This window comes from Syngnathus leptorhynchus, chromosome 17 (genome assembly GCF_054491065.1).
Source record: "Syngnathus leptorhynchus isolate UIUO chromosome 17, UIUO_Slep, whole genome shotgun sequence".
NCBI lineage: Eukaryota > Metazoa > Chordata > Actinopteri > Syngnathiformes > Syngnathidae > Syngnathus > Syngnathus leptorhynchus.
Genome location: NC_141211.1, coordinates 6,622,732 through 6,640,370, shown reverse-complemented (window position 1 = coordinate 6,640,370; position 17,639 = coordinate 6,622,732). Strand labels below are relative to the sequence as shown.

Sequence of the window (17,639 nt, the reverse complement as noted above, 5' to 3'; positions counted from 1 at the left end):
TTCTTACCTTCCAGCATTTGTATGCTGAACCTAAACAATGGCTGTAATTACATCACCTACTTGGTGCCAGAAATGTTCATTAGTGGCCATTTTGCATGGATAGTTGCAAAAAAAGATATTAGGTCATATCTGTGATGTTCTGAAAAGCTGCCAGGTTATTATCGCATTCCTCACTACTACACTATACTGCTTACAAAACAGGAGTTTGTCCTTGGGCTGAAGTGAGTTTAAAATGCATTACTATGTTATGTTTAGAGAAAATCCTTCTGGCTTTCTCAGACAAACATTTTTCAAAGGATGTTTATTCTCTCGCTCTCTTCAACATGTGCAGATTCCCCCCCGCCCTTTATCGGCTGCTGCGCCAACCTTGCTACCTCGGTGTCAAGTGGACACACTCTTAAAAAAGGAGGAGGAGGAGGAGGTCAGGTTATTTTACGTGTTTGCATTTGTTGGATTTAATTTCTCTGCTGCAGAGATGAACTCTGTTATTATGTCTGTGTGAGGTCACCATGGACTAACAAAGTCAGCAAAGGTAGGATTCTTTATTTATTTTGCATCCAAAGATGAAGAAATATTTATATAAATAGATGGATTTGCACTCAACTATAAGTTTTGCATGTCTAATTATTATTTGTATTATTTTGTATCCAGCTATTTTTTTTGCTACTTAATTGAATATAATCAATATGAAGTCCATCCATCCATTGTAAACAAAAATGTAATTCTGAATCATTGCACTGATGCTGCATTCAATTTGGGAATCTTTTTCCTGCTCTAACATTGAGTCTAAGTAGTGAAATACTGTCACTATTTCCTCTAAAATGTATGTTTTCAAGCATTTAGGAAGTCACGCTCTTATTTCATCTGTACAAGTCATTAAAAAGAGCTGTGATGCAGCAAAGGTGACACACACATGGTTGCCAAAGTGACACAGACCGCATGGGAGAGCAGCTGATTTGCTCTCAGAGCTTCAAGACGCCTTTGTGTGTTTTCAAATAATGATCCTCCAATTAGTCACACGATAGTAATAGACATCTAAATAGCTGTCAGCGCTTTGGAGGCTGCACACTGCCTGTGGCTGTCCATCACTCATCCTAATAAGGATGCGAACGGCTGCTTTTCCACCTCAAGTTGCCCCTTTCCGCTTTCATCAGTCGCCATGTGCGGGACTGTGGCAGACACCCACGGTCCCCTGACTGGATCCTGACGCACATGCAATGAACTAGCAACACACTACATACCTTGAGTGTGTGTGTTTGTGTGTGTTTTGATGTCACAAGAGATACACTAGAGCTGTCTCTGTCTCTTTCCCTAACACACCTGTTAGGGCTGTAAGACATTTCTGGGAGATGTAGTGCCAGGATTGGCGGCCATCTTGTTCTGTAGTACCGCTTTCGGCATCCCTCCATCACATGTCCTCATGTAATGCCACGGTGTGTATTTGTACCTCGGCAGGGATGAAGATGACGGGCCACACGCCCGAAAGTGATCGGTCGCCCCACAACCTGTCAGTCAAGACCAGCTTGGAGGAGGAGTTTGAGAGAGCTGAGAGTATTCTAAACAGGTGAGAAGATTTTTAAAGCTATTTAGGTCATTTGTTTCATCATGAGCTACTTACAATTGAATAAACATTTTGATATACAGTCTTTATCCTCATCATCACAATACTCTCATGAGATGGCTTTTGTAAACTTCCCAACTCATGTCCCAGGGTTCCATCCATCTGCGACGACACGTCCTCAGAGCTCCAAAGGGTAGCTGCTCTCGATCCTCGCGGTGGCACCTCCAGAAACTCTTTTCAAAGGATTGGAGCCATCTCAAGGTAAAAAAAAAAAGAATCAAACAACAAAGGTATTCATATTTTTAAGGTTAGTTTGATTGAATCATGCAAATGACTGAAAATTATACTCGACATTATTTTGCATTCCTGTAACTGCTTTGTACAATACTCCTAGTACTACTACAAATGCTATAGTGTCCACTACTGCCACATGTCAGAATGGTGAGCCTGGTGGTGAGACTGAGGGAATGGGCTCACAGAAGCTTGATCCAAGAGCAGGAGAGACCGGACTCCTTCCTGGAACGCTTTAGAGGCCCGGAGCTCCGAAACGTCCCCAGCCGTATCAGCAACATACAAACGGATGCCAATGGCAATAATACCAAAGGGATTCTGAGGTATGTCACAACAAAGTCCGGGGTGCCGTTGCCCTCTCAGCCCAAAGTCAGCTGGGATGAGCTGAGCTCAGGCTCAACTGAAAATGGATGAACTATTTGAATGCATGTCTGATGAATTGTAATAACAAAACATGGTCACATTGGAATCAGCCAGCACGGCTCTCATGTTAGCTTCTTTGATGTTTGATTTGGGCTATTTCAAATAAAACTGAATTTTCCTCAAGGAAAAAATGGGATGTTTTTGTGTTGTCCCCGTCCGACGACGCCTACTACCGCTGGTTATTTGTCATCACCGCAGCAGTGCTCTACAATTGGTTCCTTGTTGTGGCCAGGTAATAACAGGCAAGACATGTTTAGGGATGAAAACAAGGGATGGATGGACCTCAATGGATCTTTTTTTGTTCCTTCTCTTTGAATCCACAGGGCGTGTTTTGATAGATTGCAGGTGGCTAATTACATCTGCTGGCTGGTGCTGGACTACCTCTCTGACATTGTATACGTCACGGACACTTGTGTACGCCTTCGCACAGGTGACGTGTTTTTAAATGCATAATCAGTTCTTGCATTACGAGTGTCTGACACATTTCTACTCGGTTTGAATCTAGGCTTCCTGGAGCAAGGCCTCCTGGTGAAGGACCACGTCAAGCTCAGGGACAGCTACATGCGTACGTTGCAATTCAAGCTGGACGTGGTGTCCATCCTGCCCACCGATCTGGCCTATTTCTCCACCGGCATCCACACACCTCAACTGAGGTTCAATCGTCTGCTGCGCTTCCCGCGGATGTTTGAGTTCTTCGACCGCACCGAGACACGCACCAACTACCCCAACATCTTCCGCATCTGCAACCTGGTGCTCTACATCCTGGTCATCATTCACTGGAACGCTTGCATCTATTACGCAATCTCCAAATCTTTAGGGTTGGGCTCAGACACTTGGGTGTTCCCAAATGCCTCCAAACCGGAGTATTCCTCTCTAACTCGGACTTACGTGTACTGTCTCTACTGGTCCACTCTCACTCTCACCACTATTGGAGAGATGCCTGCGCCGGTGCGAGACGAAGAGTACCTTTTTGTGGTTTTTGATTTTCTCGTCGGCGTCCTGATCTTTGCCACTATTGTGGGAAATGTCGGTTCTATGATAGCCAACATGAACGCCACCCGTGCCGAGTTCCAGGCTCGAATCGACGCCATTAAACACTACATGCACTTCCGCAAAGTCAGCAGAGAATTGGAGACTCGTGTCATCAAATGGTTCGACTACCTCTGGACCAACAAGAAAGCTGTGGATGAGCAAGAGGTGCTCAAGAACCTGCCCAACAAACTGCGAGCTGAAATCGCTATCAATGTCCATCTGGAGACCTTGAAGAAAGTACGCATCTTTCAAGACTGTGAGGCGGGACTGCTGGTGGAACTTGTACTCAAACTCCGCCCACAGGTCTTCAGTCCTGGAGACTACATCTGCAGGAAAGGTGACATCGGGAAGGAAATGTACATCATCAAAGAAGGGAAACTTGCTGTGGTGGGAGACGACGGTGTGACGCAATACGCCCTCCTCCTCTCCGGGAGCTGCTTTGGAGAAATCAGCATTTTGAACATTAAAGGAAGCAAAATGGGCAACCGTCGGACCGCCAACATTCGCAGTCTGGGATACTCTGATTTATTCTGCCTCTCAAAGGACGACTTGATGGAAGCCGTGACAGAGTATCCAGACGCTCGGACGGTTCTGGAGGAGAGGGGCCGCGAGATCCTGATAAAGGAAGGGATGCTGGAGCACGATGCAGAGGGAGGTGGGCTGCAGAGGGAAGACACGGAAGAGAAGGTAGAGCGACTGGAGTCTTCCCTCGACACCCTCCGTACGCGCTTTTCACGGCTTCTCTGCGAATACACGCACACTCAACAGAGGCTGAAGCAACGCATCACGTTGCTGGAGCGGCGGATTAATCAAACGGACTGCGGAGGAGCAAACGCCAGCCATGATGCTATCGCCAGTTTGGAACCAACGGTCTTACAAAATCAAACCAAATTTATGCACCAAAGTTCATTCTAAGCCCCAACATTCTTTGTCAGTGTACAGGATAATAGAATGTAAACACCTCTTGTTTGGTTGCATCAGCAGAGGGATTTTGATCAAGACAAGTGGTGGCTCTGGCCCTGAACACCTCATCTGTTATCGGTCGGGCCTTTGGGAACAAAGTCCAAGGAGAGATGCTGGAAGGTTACTTGATGAGTTCACAAACACAATTATCTTTCCAGGTCTTAAAAGCATTTCTTGTTCTACAACTCGAGACTATGGCCATAACTTCAGGAGACAATCAAACACACACTTGATATTTCTGAATAAAACTATATTGCTTGCATTTTCCAAGAACAGCACACATACTGCACACATATAGCAGCAGTAGCTGTTGCATTTCATACTGAAAGAGGGAGGGGGGGGGGGGGGGGAAAATCCCCCTGATAACTGGGGTTTTCGGTATACAATAGTGAGGTTCATAATATCCCTCTTCAGAGTAAACACATCTTTCCATTCTTTAATAGGTCACAGGAGAAACAATTATTTGACGAGGAAAAACAAAAAAACCCAAACCTGACGCTGCTCAATACTTAATGACCAGGAAACAAAATCCTCATATTAAGTTTGATTGAATGTGAGGACGTAATAAGGCAAGGATGTAGGGCTCCTTGTGTTTTGGAAAAGAGCTGCGTAGACATTTGGGAGCTGATTGGCTGAGAGGGTCCGGCAGGACAAACCAACATGGCGGCTAGCGCATTCGCATGTGCAGGCTGTGCTTGGGTCCGTCCACTCGTTCCAACTTCTCAAAGTGTTTCCTAGCATTGCGGATATTGATGAGGGTGGCTGCAGAGGCTGTTGAAAATGAAGATGATGTAAATCAGTAAGTAATTTAATTTTTTTTTTTTATTAAATAATAGCAAAAGTTAATTTCAGACTTGAAAATGCCATTCAAATACAAAAAAAAAAAAAGCAAAACATCTAAGACAGTGTTACTCTTTTAGATGCCAAGCCTTGTTTTTGTTTGATTTCCACATTTTGGCGCATGTATGATTCATTCAATACTTACGAATCGACGGGTCTGACATGATGACCATGACGTATGTGTTGGAGGTGAAGACGTCAATGAAGGCTGCAAAGTTGGAGTTCCTCACTTCCATGCTCTGGAAAGAGGCTGCTAGTTTACTGAAATAAAAAAAGGTATAAAACCGAGCCTTTGAGTTTGGCTTTTTCCCCCAATTAGGTGGGAATGAAGAGTGCCACTGCCACGTACTGCACCAAACTACACCAAAAAAAACCAAAAAAAACAACCATCTATGAACTTACCTACAGCTGAGTTTGAACTGTTTGATAATGTTACTAATCTTCTCAAAGCGGTGAGCATCCCGCTGTTCTTTGCACTGGTAGTGGGAGATCACCTGCAATGAAAATAATGTACCAAAAAAAAGGGGGGCGGGCAGAATGTACAGTTTTTAACGGTATGGTTGCATACATTGCACATGGTTGCTGTTTTGTGTTGCACGAGTAGCTCTCACCAGGAAAGTGGCTCTTTCGAAGAGAAGGACTTCATCTGCCTCTATAATCTGCGCAAAGTTTCTCAGGTTGGTCTCAAGTTGCTGGACATTTGGGATAAGCTGGTACACAATGCTGGACCACGCCTGTTGGAATGCATATTTAATCATTTGGTCCAGCCTTGGTAGGAATTATCACGAAAAATAAAATCTCATAACCAGTCATGCGGGCAAACCTTGTAGAGGGTTTCATCCCAGATGGACGTCCTGAAGCATGTGCAAGCTAAAGGTCGGGACAATCTCTTTAAGTCCTCTTCTCGCTCCTTAAAGATCTGTCAGGTCACATGCGCAAACACATGAAAGTTATTATAGTAAATAAAAATGAATGGGGATAAAATAATTTAAAAAAAAACATTTCAAACTATTATCACCCTGACAGAGTTGCAGTCCCACTATCTGTCTTCTTACCATCCTTCCTCCTTACCAAGTCTCTCTGATCCTCCTGGACGAGATCCATTTTATGCACGAGGCAGAAGACTTTAGCATCGGGGGAGTTCTGTAGAATGGCTTCCAGACACGACTGGTAGTAATGCATGTCTTTCTCCAGCTCGCGGCTTTCCACATCAAAAACATAAATAAGCACTTCCACATTCCTAAAGATGTTGTCCCTCTGGCTGGTGAAGTAGTTCTCCATGAAAGTGTCTTGTCTGGGGGAAGAAAGGAAATGTGTGTTCCAATATTTATCAATGAGAAGATGGCAAAAAAAAAAGTGAACAAATCGACTTTACCCTCCACAATCCCAAAGGTTTAGAACAAGGTTGCCAAGAAATCGCACGTGGGAGTGTTCCACATCAACTGCAATTCACAAAAGAAGTGGAAAGGGATTGATTAAAGAAACAGGCAGAATTAGAAAGAAGACATATCGACGGATGTTGTTACTTGTTGCTCCAAGGCGCCGCGTGTCTCGGGCTATGTAGTTGGCAAAGATGATTGATCTCATACTGGTCTTTCCCGACCCACTTTTCCCCATCAATAACACCTAAAAATAAGATATAATTGACAGATCACTGATATGTAATCGGTGAATTATAATATGAATGGCCACCAAAGAACTACTCTGATTTTTATTAGCATTAAGGCTAATTCATTTCATTAATTTAATTGCATTAAAAACTCAAATGCCATTTTTCTGTACGTCACCGAGTGCAACCAACGGACCTTTTTCTTCATGGCTGAACTGGACATCCCCTTTAGAAGACACGATGGAAGTTCGCACCGAGCTGCGGATCAGGTGACTTCTTGTGCCCAGCTCTTCTCTTCCTCGCCCTCAGCTGAGACACAAATCGCCACTAGGTGTTCACTTTTACCAGAGGCACAGCTAAAAACCACCCAGAAGATTACACAGCATCACAACGTGAAATTAAAACTTCTAAATGATTATCTAACGTCAGCCAAGTCCACTTTCCGTCCCGTAATAATATCCAAGCTAAAGCTAAATCGGCTAGCGAAACATACGGTGCTGATTTCTGCCATGTAGCTTAGCTGCTAGCTAAGAAAAACTCAACTAGAATTAGAGTATCTTACCCACACTGGACAGAAAGTTTACTTGTGTTTAACCGAGAGTACACATAAGTTATTGGCCTTAAATAATCCGGTTGTGTACATTACTTGATGGGAACAGGTACGGACAAGAGTTGAGATATCAGCTGCTTCCTGTTTACGCCACAGTCACATGACAAGATTTATGGTCGCAGTTGAAGCTGACCCCCCCCCCCCCCCCACACACACACACATGCGTCATTTCCGGTTGCGTAACAATTTACATTTTCCTCATCCAATGATATACGCTGGATAATTACCTTAGAACGGTAAAAATATGCTATTTGCCATTAGCTCAAGTAAAAATATTTGAAAAAAAAAAAAAGGAAAATCTGTCACTTTTACCGAAAAATGTAATAAACATCTGTAATGCAGTGACATCTCAATCACGATTGATAATTCAGTCGGGATGAGTTTCAGCTAACCCTTGACCCTTAAAAAATATATATAATCGTGTCAATATAAAAAATAGTTTCACATCAGTATGGCGTTGAATAATTTATTTAAAAGACAGCGGGATACAAGTATTATTATAAAAGTTTATTGTTTGTCATCTGCAAACTGAAGCCCCAAACCAAACGATCAGTAGCTTACCACACAAGGCCTCGTCATCAGTAAGGGATAAGCAATGTCTCTCACGCAGCAATACAAGAATAACAAGTCACACAGTATACGAGGAACAAAAGACTTTTGCGGACCAAGATTTGTTCACTGCAATTCCATTGGCCTTTATATCATGGTAAAATATACCACACTATTTACTTGTTTGCAAGTTCATCAGTGGAAACGTTATAGAATAACATTATATATGGACATTTTCCAAAACCAAGAATCCAAAATTTTTAATTTCTCTTAAGTTATAGGAGAAATTCACCAATGTAAAGAGGAGAAAGAGATATGGTGAAAATAATATGAATGTAGTGCATGGACAGGTCTCTGTGGTACAACGTCGCTCCCACCTCGCACTTGTCCTTCACACTTGTTCTCGGAGTCTGGCCAGCCTTTGAGACAACTCGTCCTTTTGATGAAAACGGGCAAAAACAATCATTGTTTAGCACAGGACAACTGCCACCAAGTACTTTGTTGCTGTAGAATTACTCATTTTTAGAATGTTACTTATACTCCACCGGTGGTTGATGGAAAATAATTCCAGAAGCCGCTTTACCTGTTCTGCTGAAGCCACGGTGGTGCTCACCGATCCCATCTGTCCCTCGGGAAGCTCCAGGTTCAGGTCCAATCTAACCAAGTGTATCAAAAGTATGCAAAAATAAACTCCTAAAATATAACCAACTTGTGTGCAAAATATTATGATCTATATATTCATTTCCTAATGTGTATTACCCTGCTTCATCTGCCAACTCATGCAGCAATGAGTCAACTTGGTTCTGAAACACACATTAAAGATGGTGTGAGTACATATTTCAAAACAAAGAACACTGCAGAAGGTAAACCGTAGAGATATCACGTACCTGCGGTGTGGTCAGTGTTGTGGAACTACTCATTGTGTCTTCCATCTGCGCTGTCTGAACATCCAGCGTCTCAAACTGGCGCTCAAATTTGTCCATGAGGGCTGAAATCTGCACGACAAAATTAAAAAAAAAAAAAATCAGTGCTCAACATAAATGAGTACACTCTTGGTTTTATCCTTTCACATATTTATGAAAAAGACTACCTTCTCCAAATTCATGGACTTCAGAGTCATATCCATGCCTTTCACCACTCCAGCCATAGATTTGGTGACCTGAGAGGAAGCACAAGGTTAACAGAGTGCAACAGACCAGCAAAACTTCTTCTATGCTTAAATTTACATTAGAGTACATCACACGGAGGGAAAAAAAAACACACACACAAAAAAAAACAACACAATTTACATGCAATTATCCTTTGCATCTACAAGCTAATGCCGACTCAACACAATAAATGGCTGTTTTGATCCCTTTCTGCGTGTTAGATACAATTAAACTAGCAAACAGTGTTTTTTGTGACACGGGTTCCTGCTTGTGTACATGTATCTCAAAGCTGAATGTAGAGATTACGATCCGACAGTCCGCCAATGTCCAAATATAAAATAGGAGTGTCCTTATCTTGTGTTTTGTTTAATGTAACTGTTCATGTATATACATCATGTATACCCGTGAGTACGCATATGATGTTCCTTTCATGCTTTGGTTTTGGTTTTATTTAACTCCCGATGGAGCGGGACTTTGGTATTCATGAACGCCTCATTATCTAAGTGCACACGGAAAGTACCTGGTTCATTGTGACAGCAGTTTGGACTCTCGCGGCCACCGCTTCCACCCGAGCGCCCATCCTCAAGTAGGTCACAGACTGGTTCTTCTGTCTAATGGCGTTCTCCGCATGGATCCTCGCCACTTCCATGTTGCCCTTCTGGATGGCCTAAAGACACACACACACAAATAGTGGCAATGATTTGCACAAACTCTAGTAGTAAGTAACCAGCAGTTTATGCCACATACTTTCTTGACTTTCGCCTTTTCTGTTTTCTCGTCTTTGTCGCATTTCTTGGCGTTTCTTTGGAGTTCTTTGGAGGCAAACTTTAAATTGAAAAGATGCTCTAGGATATGAGGTTAAAGGAAACACAAGTAACAGGTGGAAATATTTTTGAATGACAAAAGCTGAGCGTGACTCAGAGCTGTCAACAAAACAACACGGAAGAAATATTCCAAGTCCTTACGTCACAGATACTGCAAAACCAGAAACGGATCCCTCGGAAACCATTCAAACTAAACAATACAAAAATCAATTAAGCATACAAGAGCTCGGTAACCAGAGACAAATTAAGAAATTCAGATAGTGTATTGAAAATTATGTTGGTTCCATCGAGCAGTTAAAAGCCATGACCACATATAGAATATGGCATCATAGTAACATCTCGATTACTGAAAATTGTCAAGTAATCTGAAAGCAAAAAACGAAATCTACTCGGTAGGGGTCGAAAAGAAAAACGGGTTATACTTGTCGTTGGTTTCTAATCCAACCATTAGCAACAGAGGTTTTTCAAGGCCTTGACACATTTCAAACCAGCGTCTGGGCTAGGCAGCACAACTGAAGCTGAACTTGTAAATCCAGCAAGTATATAACGGTTTGCCGACAGTTCTGTTCATAACATGTAAACAAAACCAGTTTCGTCCATAAATATCGTTTTGCTTTGCTGCCCGAACCGCATTAGCATTCTAACACTTCTTTCAAAAGGATACTTTCCATGCTCATGGTGGGTATTGTACGGTTTTTTCAAGTTCTTATCGAAAGAACCCTCAAAAAGGGAAAATAAAGCCGGATTTGTTCGGAGCTCCGTCGTTCGTTTCTGGTTTCAGTGTCCCTTCGTCGTCGTTTTCAGCACTTCCTGGTATCTTACCAAAATACGGATGACGTCACCGTTATGCGTTTTTATTTTTTTTCTATTTCGTTCGACTTTACAAAGAAACTAGATCCTGCCCTGGCGCCTACGTCAAAGTTACAGCCATTTTGGATGTGGAATAGAGGACTATTAGTGGATTAGTTGCAGAGATGTCAAATACATTTTCATCAGGGACCACATCATAGTTATGATTTCCCTTGACTATAAAAAAACATATCGTGATATTAAACACATTTGCCGTTGTTACATATTTTAAAAAGTGAATTTAAAATCTAAAGTCAAGGAAAATTGTGTCAAGGAAATATTTGTCTAGTTTATTTTAAAATTATATTTAGTTAAAATAAAAGTGTATAATACCAGAACAATTTAGCATTGTCGGTCCGAAACGAATCCATTTACCAAGAAAAAAATAAGTAGACATACTTAGACTTAGTCTCAACTTTAGTCATCCTTGGGATTGCGCCCTCGGGAAATTCTGGTTCCAGTAGCTCACACAGAAATATTACAAAAAAGAACATTGCACATGAGTAACAAACAAAAAGAGAGCAATAAATAAAGTGCATATCAATAAATAAAGTGCTGAAGAAGAAAATAACGTCAACTAATAAAGTATTGGTCAATTATTTTTTCGATAGGTGCAGTAGCTTGTTCTTTTAGCAGTCATTTAAAAAATATATATTTTTAGACATCATCTTGGGGTTGCTCGTGCACTATTCAAGTTTTAGCGTGCCTGAGTTTAACACCTGTAGTTTGGGGGTCACAACTGACACATTCAATATGGCGGACGCGCTTACACGTCACATCAAAGGGCCAAGTCCATAGGCCAACCATTCCAACAAAATGTGAATGAAATATTTACACTTATAAAAAAAATATATACATAACCTTGAATATAATAACGCAACTGTTTTCCATTGGTCGTAAATGTTCCGTTCATGACGCCACCGGTCCAAAGCGTTCTTATTGGAACATCCCGTTAGGTGGGCGGGGCCCGTGCTTGATTGATGATAAAAGATTTACGTGGCGTGGATCACGGCGGGGGAGAGTGGATGACTCACTCGGTCCGCTCCGCTGCGATGTTTCACCCCGCAACAGCTCGGCCAGCAGTGCGGTGGCACGCCGGCGGAGCAGCGTCACTGACAGGTTGCTGTGCTCCACCAAGTCTAACTCCCCCCCCCCCTTCCAACATCTTTAACATACTCTCGACTGACCCCTAACATACAACACTTCTGCTCGGACACTTTGAGTGGCCTCCAAGTTGCGAGAACGTGCGTCGTGATTTGCCGTAAATGTTCGTGACGCCCGGTTGCCATGGAAACGGTGCTGCGGTGCTGAGGAGGGGATAACTGTGCGTGGTGGCAGCGCTTTTAAAAGAGGTCCGATAAACCAGTTGGATATATCCTAAAGTCTTTTGTTTTGTTTTTTGCCTTTCTGTGGCTGTACATTTGATTTTAATTTATCAGGTTAATAAAAAGAGAGGTAAGTTTCTTTTACTCAGTCATGTTTCTCCATATTCTGTCAACTTACTCTAAAAATAGCGGGCTTACAAGTCCTCACTAAAATAACAATAGTGAAATATAAAAAAAAAAAACTCGCATGTTTCATCTATATATAGTGCATTATTGCCTTTATTTGTATTGTATAGTTGCACTTTATTTTAACCTCTAATTTGCCATTGAATGCAGTTTCTTCATTGAGCAGCTGTATGACTCATGGTGTACATAAAAAAAAAAAGTGGCAGGGAGGGAGAGCGAAGTCCTGCTGCAGGACCCAACTAAATCCTTATCATTCACTAATAGCATGGGCAACTCATTAATGCTCATTTTATATATAAAAAAAAAAAGCAAACAAAAAGAAAATATTTATATTATTACTGGTGCTGCGCGGCCACAAAATCATCAGCCTGTAAGTGTGTCACATGACTTGGACCAGTCCGACATACATCAACACAGCACAATTTTCTAGAACCTACTTATTATATCACTTTATTAATTTTACTTTTATTTAGATGTAATAAATCAACTACATGCAGCCTGGAGTGCTCATAAAATGGATGACGATTGTGTTTACGTCAGCAGAAAAAGGAGTCGGATTATTTTTAAGGTTACATTTGCTAATGATGACAGAAAACTGTCACATTTGCTGCTACATCATCACGTATCTATTTTTACTTTGTCATCGACAGCAATTATCTTTGACCTGTTCATTAAAATACATCAATTATTGCAATATTCTATCTAAAAAGCACACATTCCTTTTGTGCCCCCTTTTTTTTTTGTTTTATTGTTGATTGCTGAAATTGGCCTTGAAGAATGAACAAGTGAGCGAATGAGTGAGTGAGTCATTGCACAACTAATGAAGCCTCAATACTATGCAATGCAATGCAATGCAATGCAATGCTCTTGCCTCATAACAGCAGGAATAAAAGCACCTCATTATCCACAGATGCCCTCAAGTGTGTAAAGCGCATCACATGGTTAGATTCATCACCGCCACATCACAGGAGAAGAGCTCAGATAGGACCAGCATGGACGAATTTCACCATCTTACCTCAAAAATGTCTGAATCATATCAAGGAGCCAATGTATCATGGGTGATATTGTTCTGTTTTCAACTTGGGAGCAGGAGAGTAAAGGTTCGAAAATGAAACGCGAGAGATATTCGTCTTCATCCTTGAGCAAGGCATATATGTATAAATAAAAAGTATTTACTACATGATTTAAAAAAAATATATTTTTCATGGATTTCATCTTGTGGCTTTTTCAATTGAATTAATAGCTTGAAAGATAGGATAGAAAATGTACACACATCAGGCTCTTGTGATATTAAAAAATTATTTCAAAAAATTTCCACTATCAATGTTACCTAAAATCTGACAGACTCAATTCAAAAAACACTGACGCCTTAACGACACATCTTGGCCAAGATATGTTTGCTTGAACACAAAATTACTCAACTGATCCGCTATTCGAGGCTAAATGAAATCAAGTACAGAATCAATTTTTTAAGATTGAGAGGATGTTGCCATCAAGTGGTCGTTTTCTGCATGTTCTCTCACGCTTTTGTGAATTTTCTGTCAGTACAAATGTCTGGCAACTCCACCTGATATTTGTTCCTCTACTCACAGGCAAGCATGACAGAGCCTCCAACCGAGAAGCGATTCCACCACTTGACCTTGGAGCAACTCCGAGCTCTGGATAAAGTCCTAACTGAGGTCATTCCCATCCACGGGCGAGGGAATTTTCCCACACTGCAGGTGAGTGCCAAAGACATCATCCGCTTGGTCAAGGATCGACTTGTAGAAAGAAACATCCGGGTTAAGGATATACGTCTGAATGGAGCCGCCGCCAGCCACATCCTGGTGAGGGACAATGGTCTGGACGTCAGAGACTTAGACATTATTTTTGGAGTGGAGTTACCTAGGCAGGAGGACTTCCAGGTGATCAAGGAGGTGGTGCTGGGCAGCCTGAGAGACCTCCTCCCATATGGAGTTAACAGACGCAAGATCACCTGCCTCACCATGAAAGAAGCTTACGTCCCAAAGATGGTGAAAGTCTTCAACGAGCACGACAGATGGAGCCTCATCTCTCTGTCCAACAACAGAGCCAAAACGGTGGGCCTGAGATTTGTCAGCGCCCTCCGTCGGCAGTTTGAATTTAGCGTCGACTCCTTCCAGATCATCCTGGACCGCATCTTGGAGTCCTACTGGGAGAGTGACAGGAGACACGCAAGCAAGGTGTTCTCAGATGATCAGAAACTGATCTCAAAAGACAGCGAGGGGGGCAACAAAGAGGGAGAGCAATCAGGTGTCACGCAGGTCAACTCCGACACGGCTTCCAGTGGACAGACTGGGCGTCGGAGTGAAGCTGTTGAGGAGAAAGATCTTGCAGAGACTGAAAAGTGTGAGGAACAAGAGTTAGCATCTGAGGATGTTCATTTCAAGCAGGAAGAGCAGGAAATAGACAGACGCTCACAAGAGGACATTGTTCTTGAGCAAAGTGATGACAAGGAAGAGTTTTCAAAGGGATCTCCTGTGGTCTCATCTCCAACGTGTGCATGTTTAAAGCTGCAAGTCCAAGATGAGGTTTCTCATTCTCGTATCTCCATCACAGCATTGGTCAGTAAATCATCCATGCAGGATTGTGTCCAAGTGGAATCCATCAACCCCAACCTCCAAGAGTCCCATCACGAGTTCTCTTCACCTCCCCCGGCCAAAAAAACCTGCAGCATGTCCCCTGAGGTTGTACCAGACTACTGCCCATCGCCTAAACTGCAAAGAAAAATGTCCCGCAAGAAGATCTGCAGTCCTGAAAAATGGTCTCTGCTGACAGACGTGTCAGATGTGACCACTCAGCTGTTCGCACCCATCGAGATACCCCCTCAAACGAAGTCTCCTTCGGAAGACGGGGCTCATGGAATAGCTTCATCCCAGAGGAACGCAACAAATGTTTTAGGACTCCAGGCCGGACATGAGAACAATCAGGCTCCTGATCCAACCGTGAGGCCCAAACATTCCAGGAAGCCTCCAGATTACGACACTGGAGGCCACACACATGAGGTGAATGTAGGATTGACTCAGGATGAGACTCCTCCACTCAGCTGTGGATTGAGCTCGTGGGGTTCCTCTGTGACTGTGGAGGCAGAGTGCACGTATGGTGACTTCAACCAAGCCATGGAGCACCTGCGCCATCGACTCATTGCCACACACCACCCCGAGGAGATCCGAGGAGGGGGGCTGCTGAAATACAGCCACCTCCTAGTGAGGAACTTCCGTGCAGCTAGCGAGACTGAGATCAAGTCTTTGGAGAGGTACATGTGCTCGCGCTTCTTCATCGACTTTTCCGATGTGAAGGAGCAGCAGCGCAAGATCGAAGCCTACCTGCACTGCCACTTCACGGGCAGCGAGGAGAGCGCCAAATACGACTACCTGATGACACTGTGGCGTGTCATCGACGAGAGCACCGTGTGCTTGATGGGCCACGAGAGGAGGCAAACGCTTAACATGATCACAGTCCTGGCTCTGAAGGTGCTGGGGGAGCAGAACGCCATCCCCAACGCCGCCAACGTCACCTGTTTTTACCAACCGGCCCCTTACATGAGCGAGCCCATTTACAGCAGCTACTTCATCGCGCAAGCCCAACCCTCCTCGCTCGTCTACCATCCTTACCCGCTCCACGTGCACATGCAAAGCGGCCTGGTGTAGCCACGGCGTTGTGCCCTATGGGAGGCGGGAAGGTAGATTTCAACACGTGCCAGCACAGGCACTCGTGGCACTTTTGAAACCATGAGGCACCCCACTACCCCGACCCCCCCCCCCCCCCCCCACTGGGCACGGCGTCCTTTAATGCTTCGACGTCCTACCCAGGTCAGGATTGAACGGGGTCCAAAGGCAAAGCATGAGAGCCTTTCACTTTTGGAAAGGAAAGAATAGCAAAGTGGATTCTGGACACACAGACCGCTGAGGAGGTTTAGTGTGCTGTGAAAAATAACTTAGGATCATTCCTGAACTTAGAACAGCGCTATCATCTCATACAAACTCTAATTCCGATGAAGTCAGGACATTACGTAAAGCCCATAATTATTCACAAAGCAAGCATCGGGGGATATATTTGATTTTGTAGCGGCCATCATAGTTCACTACATTTCAAGATATATCAAGCGTAATATCTACTCACGGACACATTCGAACAGTACTACAAAATTGGGATTTCACTCAAATGGGCATGGGGAGGAAATTCTGAACACAGCCCATAGCTGTTTTGTGAAATGTTGTCATGTGGTTTGACTCTAAGCATGTGACGTAATTCGCTGAGTGTGTAGAATTGTACCAATTGTTATGTGTGAGCGTAAAAAGTTTTTGTGTTTATAGGGTGGTGAATTTTCAGGGGGATGTACTGAACATTTGTAAACCTGATAGTTATTCTATAAATACGTTTAACTGGTTTAAATAAAGTGTCAGTAATTGACTTTGATAAATGAGACGCTTTCAATGATTGTTACTGCCCTGGTTTCGGCATGACATTGCATCCTCCTCATGGCACTGTGATTTACATTTTTTATTTACAAAGGTAATTGTTGTTTAATTGTAATGAAATGAATTTGAGGTGTATTACACGGCAATGCTCCATTCAGGAGGTCAAAACAATGTGATTAGGTTTTTGTGTGTGTGACAAATTAAGCAATTTGTTTGTAGTGGATTTAGAATGCATCGCTTGTTGGGATTGTGCAAAATTGTGATCAACATTATTTATGATATTGTGTTTAGATGTGAACAGATATTTGTATACCACAACATGAGGTAGACGTGCAGGTATTCATTGTGCACTTTGTTTATTACAGTGCATAATTATCTTATATTGACACAAAAAAAAATTTGGGACTGGTCGCTGCTGGATAGATTCTAGTCCGCTCCCCAAAATTCAAATGCATGAATTGGAAGTCACATCATAAGTGTAAGAGAGGTACTAATATCCGTCGTCTTTCATTTTATTTGCATTATATAATCATATATGTTGTATCTAATGTTGTGGCTGGTGTATTGATGACTATACAGTATATATATATATATATATATGTTTGAAAACTTGATCATTCAAGCACAGGTTGTTCACGTTATCTGAGGCTGAAGCACAACTTCAATGCACATAGAGTAGGTATAAAAAGTCTACACACCCTTGTCTAATTTCAACTGAATAACCACAAATTAAATTTTGTAGATAAAATCTTCGTGACATTTGAACAGGGGTGTGGATATTTTTTTTTATATCCACTGTTGATAGTTGTTGTGTTGTTCTGCTTGTGATTATCAGATGCAATATTGAATTAATAATGCGTGTTTTCCAACTGATTGTATCTGTTGTGGAAAAATGGACGTACAGTACTCCTGTCATGATATCTCAGTGTTAAGCTTGTCCTGTGATGCATGGTGATGAGTAAAAATAACAGTGTCTTGAGTTCTCTCTTT

The 17,639-nt window shown here is 42.6% G+C and overlaps 4 protein-coding genes across 7 annotated transcripts; 2 read left to right on the top strand and 2 right to left on the bottom strand.

The window, feature by feature from the left end:
- The first annotated feature begins 1,448 nt into the window (after nt 1–1,448).
- Nucleotides 1,449–4,612, top strand: cnga2b (cyclic nucleotide gated channel subunit alpha 2b). The gene is made up of 6 exons (XM_085936795.1): nt 1,449–1,564; nt 1,712–1,822; nt 1,999–2,175; nt 2,400–2,507; nt 2,599–2,705; nt 2,781–4,612. The coding sequence occupies exons 1-6, from the start codon at nt 1,458–1,460 to the stop codon at nt 4,220–4,222; spliced, it is 2,052 nt and encodes a 683-aa protein (XP_085792921.1). The 5' UTR covers nt 1,449–1,457; the 3' UTR covers nt 4,223–4,612.
- On the bottom strand, nt 4,504–7,467 carry rraga (Ras-related GTP binding A). Of its 4 annotated transcripts, none has more exons than XM_085936799.1 (10): nt 7,366–7,467; nt 6,916–7,075; nt 6,637–6,736; nt 6,486–6,552; nt 6,182–6,404; nt 5,934–6,029; nt 5,722–5,844; nt 5,513–5,604; nt 5,256–5,371; nt 4,504–5,041 (listed from the first exon to the last, which is right to left on the bottom strand). In XM_085936799.1, exons 2-10 carry the CDS (start codon nt 6,940–6,942, stop codon nt 4,938–4,940), a joined length of 948 nt encoding a protein of 315 aa, XP_085792925.1. In that variant the 5' UTR covers nt 6,943–7,075; nt 7,366–7,467; the 3' UTR covers nt 4,504–4,937. The 4 variants fall into 4 exon arrangements, with proteins under 4 accessions (XP_085792925.1, XP_085792926.1, XP_085792922.1 ...); XM_085936800.1 differs by having other exon boundaries at nt 6,916–7,028; nt 7,366–7,453; XM_085936796.1 differs by having other exon boundaries at nt 7,282–7,437.
- A 314-nt stretch (nt 7,468–7,781) lies between these two features.
- chmp1b (charged multivesicular body protein 1B) lies at nt 7,782–10,667 on the bottom strand. Its single transcript, XM_085936801.1, has 8 exons — nt 10,515–10,667; nt 9,774–9,871; nt 9,547–9,693; nt 8,969–9,037; nt 8,766–8,873; nt 8,638–8,681; nt 8,462–8,534; nt 7,782–8,314 (listed from the first exon to the last, which is right to left on the bottom strand). The coding sequence occupies exons 1-8, from the start codon at nt 10,525–10,527 to the stop codon at nt 8,270–8,272; spliced, it is 597 nt and encodes a 198-aa protein (XP_085792927.1). The 5' UTR covers nt 10,528–10,667; the 3' UTR covers nt 7,782–8,269.
- On the top strand, nt 9,501–17,609 carry LOC147043473 (terminal nucleotidyltransferase 5C-like). The gene is made up of 2 exons (XM_085936794.1): nt 9,501–9,744; nt 13,803–17,609. The coding sequence occupies exon 2, from the start codon at nt 13,809–13,811 to the stop codon at nt 15,876–15,878; it is 2,070 nt and encodes a 689-aa protein (XP_085792920.1). The 5' UTR covers nt 9,501–9,744; nt 13,803–13,808; the 3' UTR covers nt 15,879–17,609.
- Nucleotides 17,610–17,639: the final 30 nt, after the last annotated feature.

Excerpts from the sequence above, each read along its gene's own strand:
- rraga (XM_085936799.1), bottom strand. The coding sequence starts at position 6,942 with ATGTCCAGTTCAGCCATGAAGAAAAAG. Across the intron at positions 6,030-6,181 it reads AGGAGGATCAGAGAGACTTG|ATCTTTAAGGAGCGAGAAGA; the intron begins GTAAGGAGGAAG and ends GTGACCTGACAG. Across the intron at positions 5,372-5,512 it reads CAGTTCAAACTCAGCTGTAG|TAAACTAGCAGCCTCTTTCC; the intron begins GTAAGTTCATAG and ends TTTTTATTTCAG.
- LOC147043473 (XM_085936794.1), top strand. The coding sequence starts at position 13,809 with ATGACAGAGCCTCCAACCGAGAAGCGATTCCACCACTTGACCTTGGAG.
- chmp1b (XM_085936801.1), bottom strand. Across the intron at positions 8,682-8,765 it reads CAACACTGACCACACCGCAG|AACCAAGTTGACTCATTGCT; the intron begins GTACGTGATATC and ends TGTGTGTTTCAG. Across the intron at positions 8,535-8,637 it reads GAGTTGGCAGATGAAGCAGG|ATTGGACCTGAACCTGGAGC; the intron begins GTAATACACATT and ends ACACTTGGTTAG.
- cnga2b (XM_085936795.1), top strand. The coding sequence starts at position 1,458 with ATGAAGATGACGGGCCACACGCCCGAAAGTGATCGGTCGCCCCACAAC. Across the intron at positions 1,565-1,711 it reads GCTGAGAGTATTCTAAACAG|GGTTCCATCCATCTGCGACG; the intron begins GTGAGAAGATTT and ends CTCATGTCCCAG. Across the intron at positions 2,176-2,399 it reads AATACCAAAGGGATTCTGAG|GAAAAAATGGGATGTTTTTG; the intron begins GTATGTCACAAC and ends ATTTTCCTCAAG.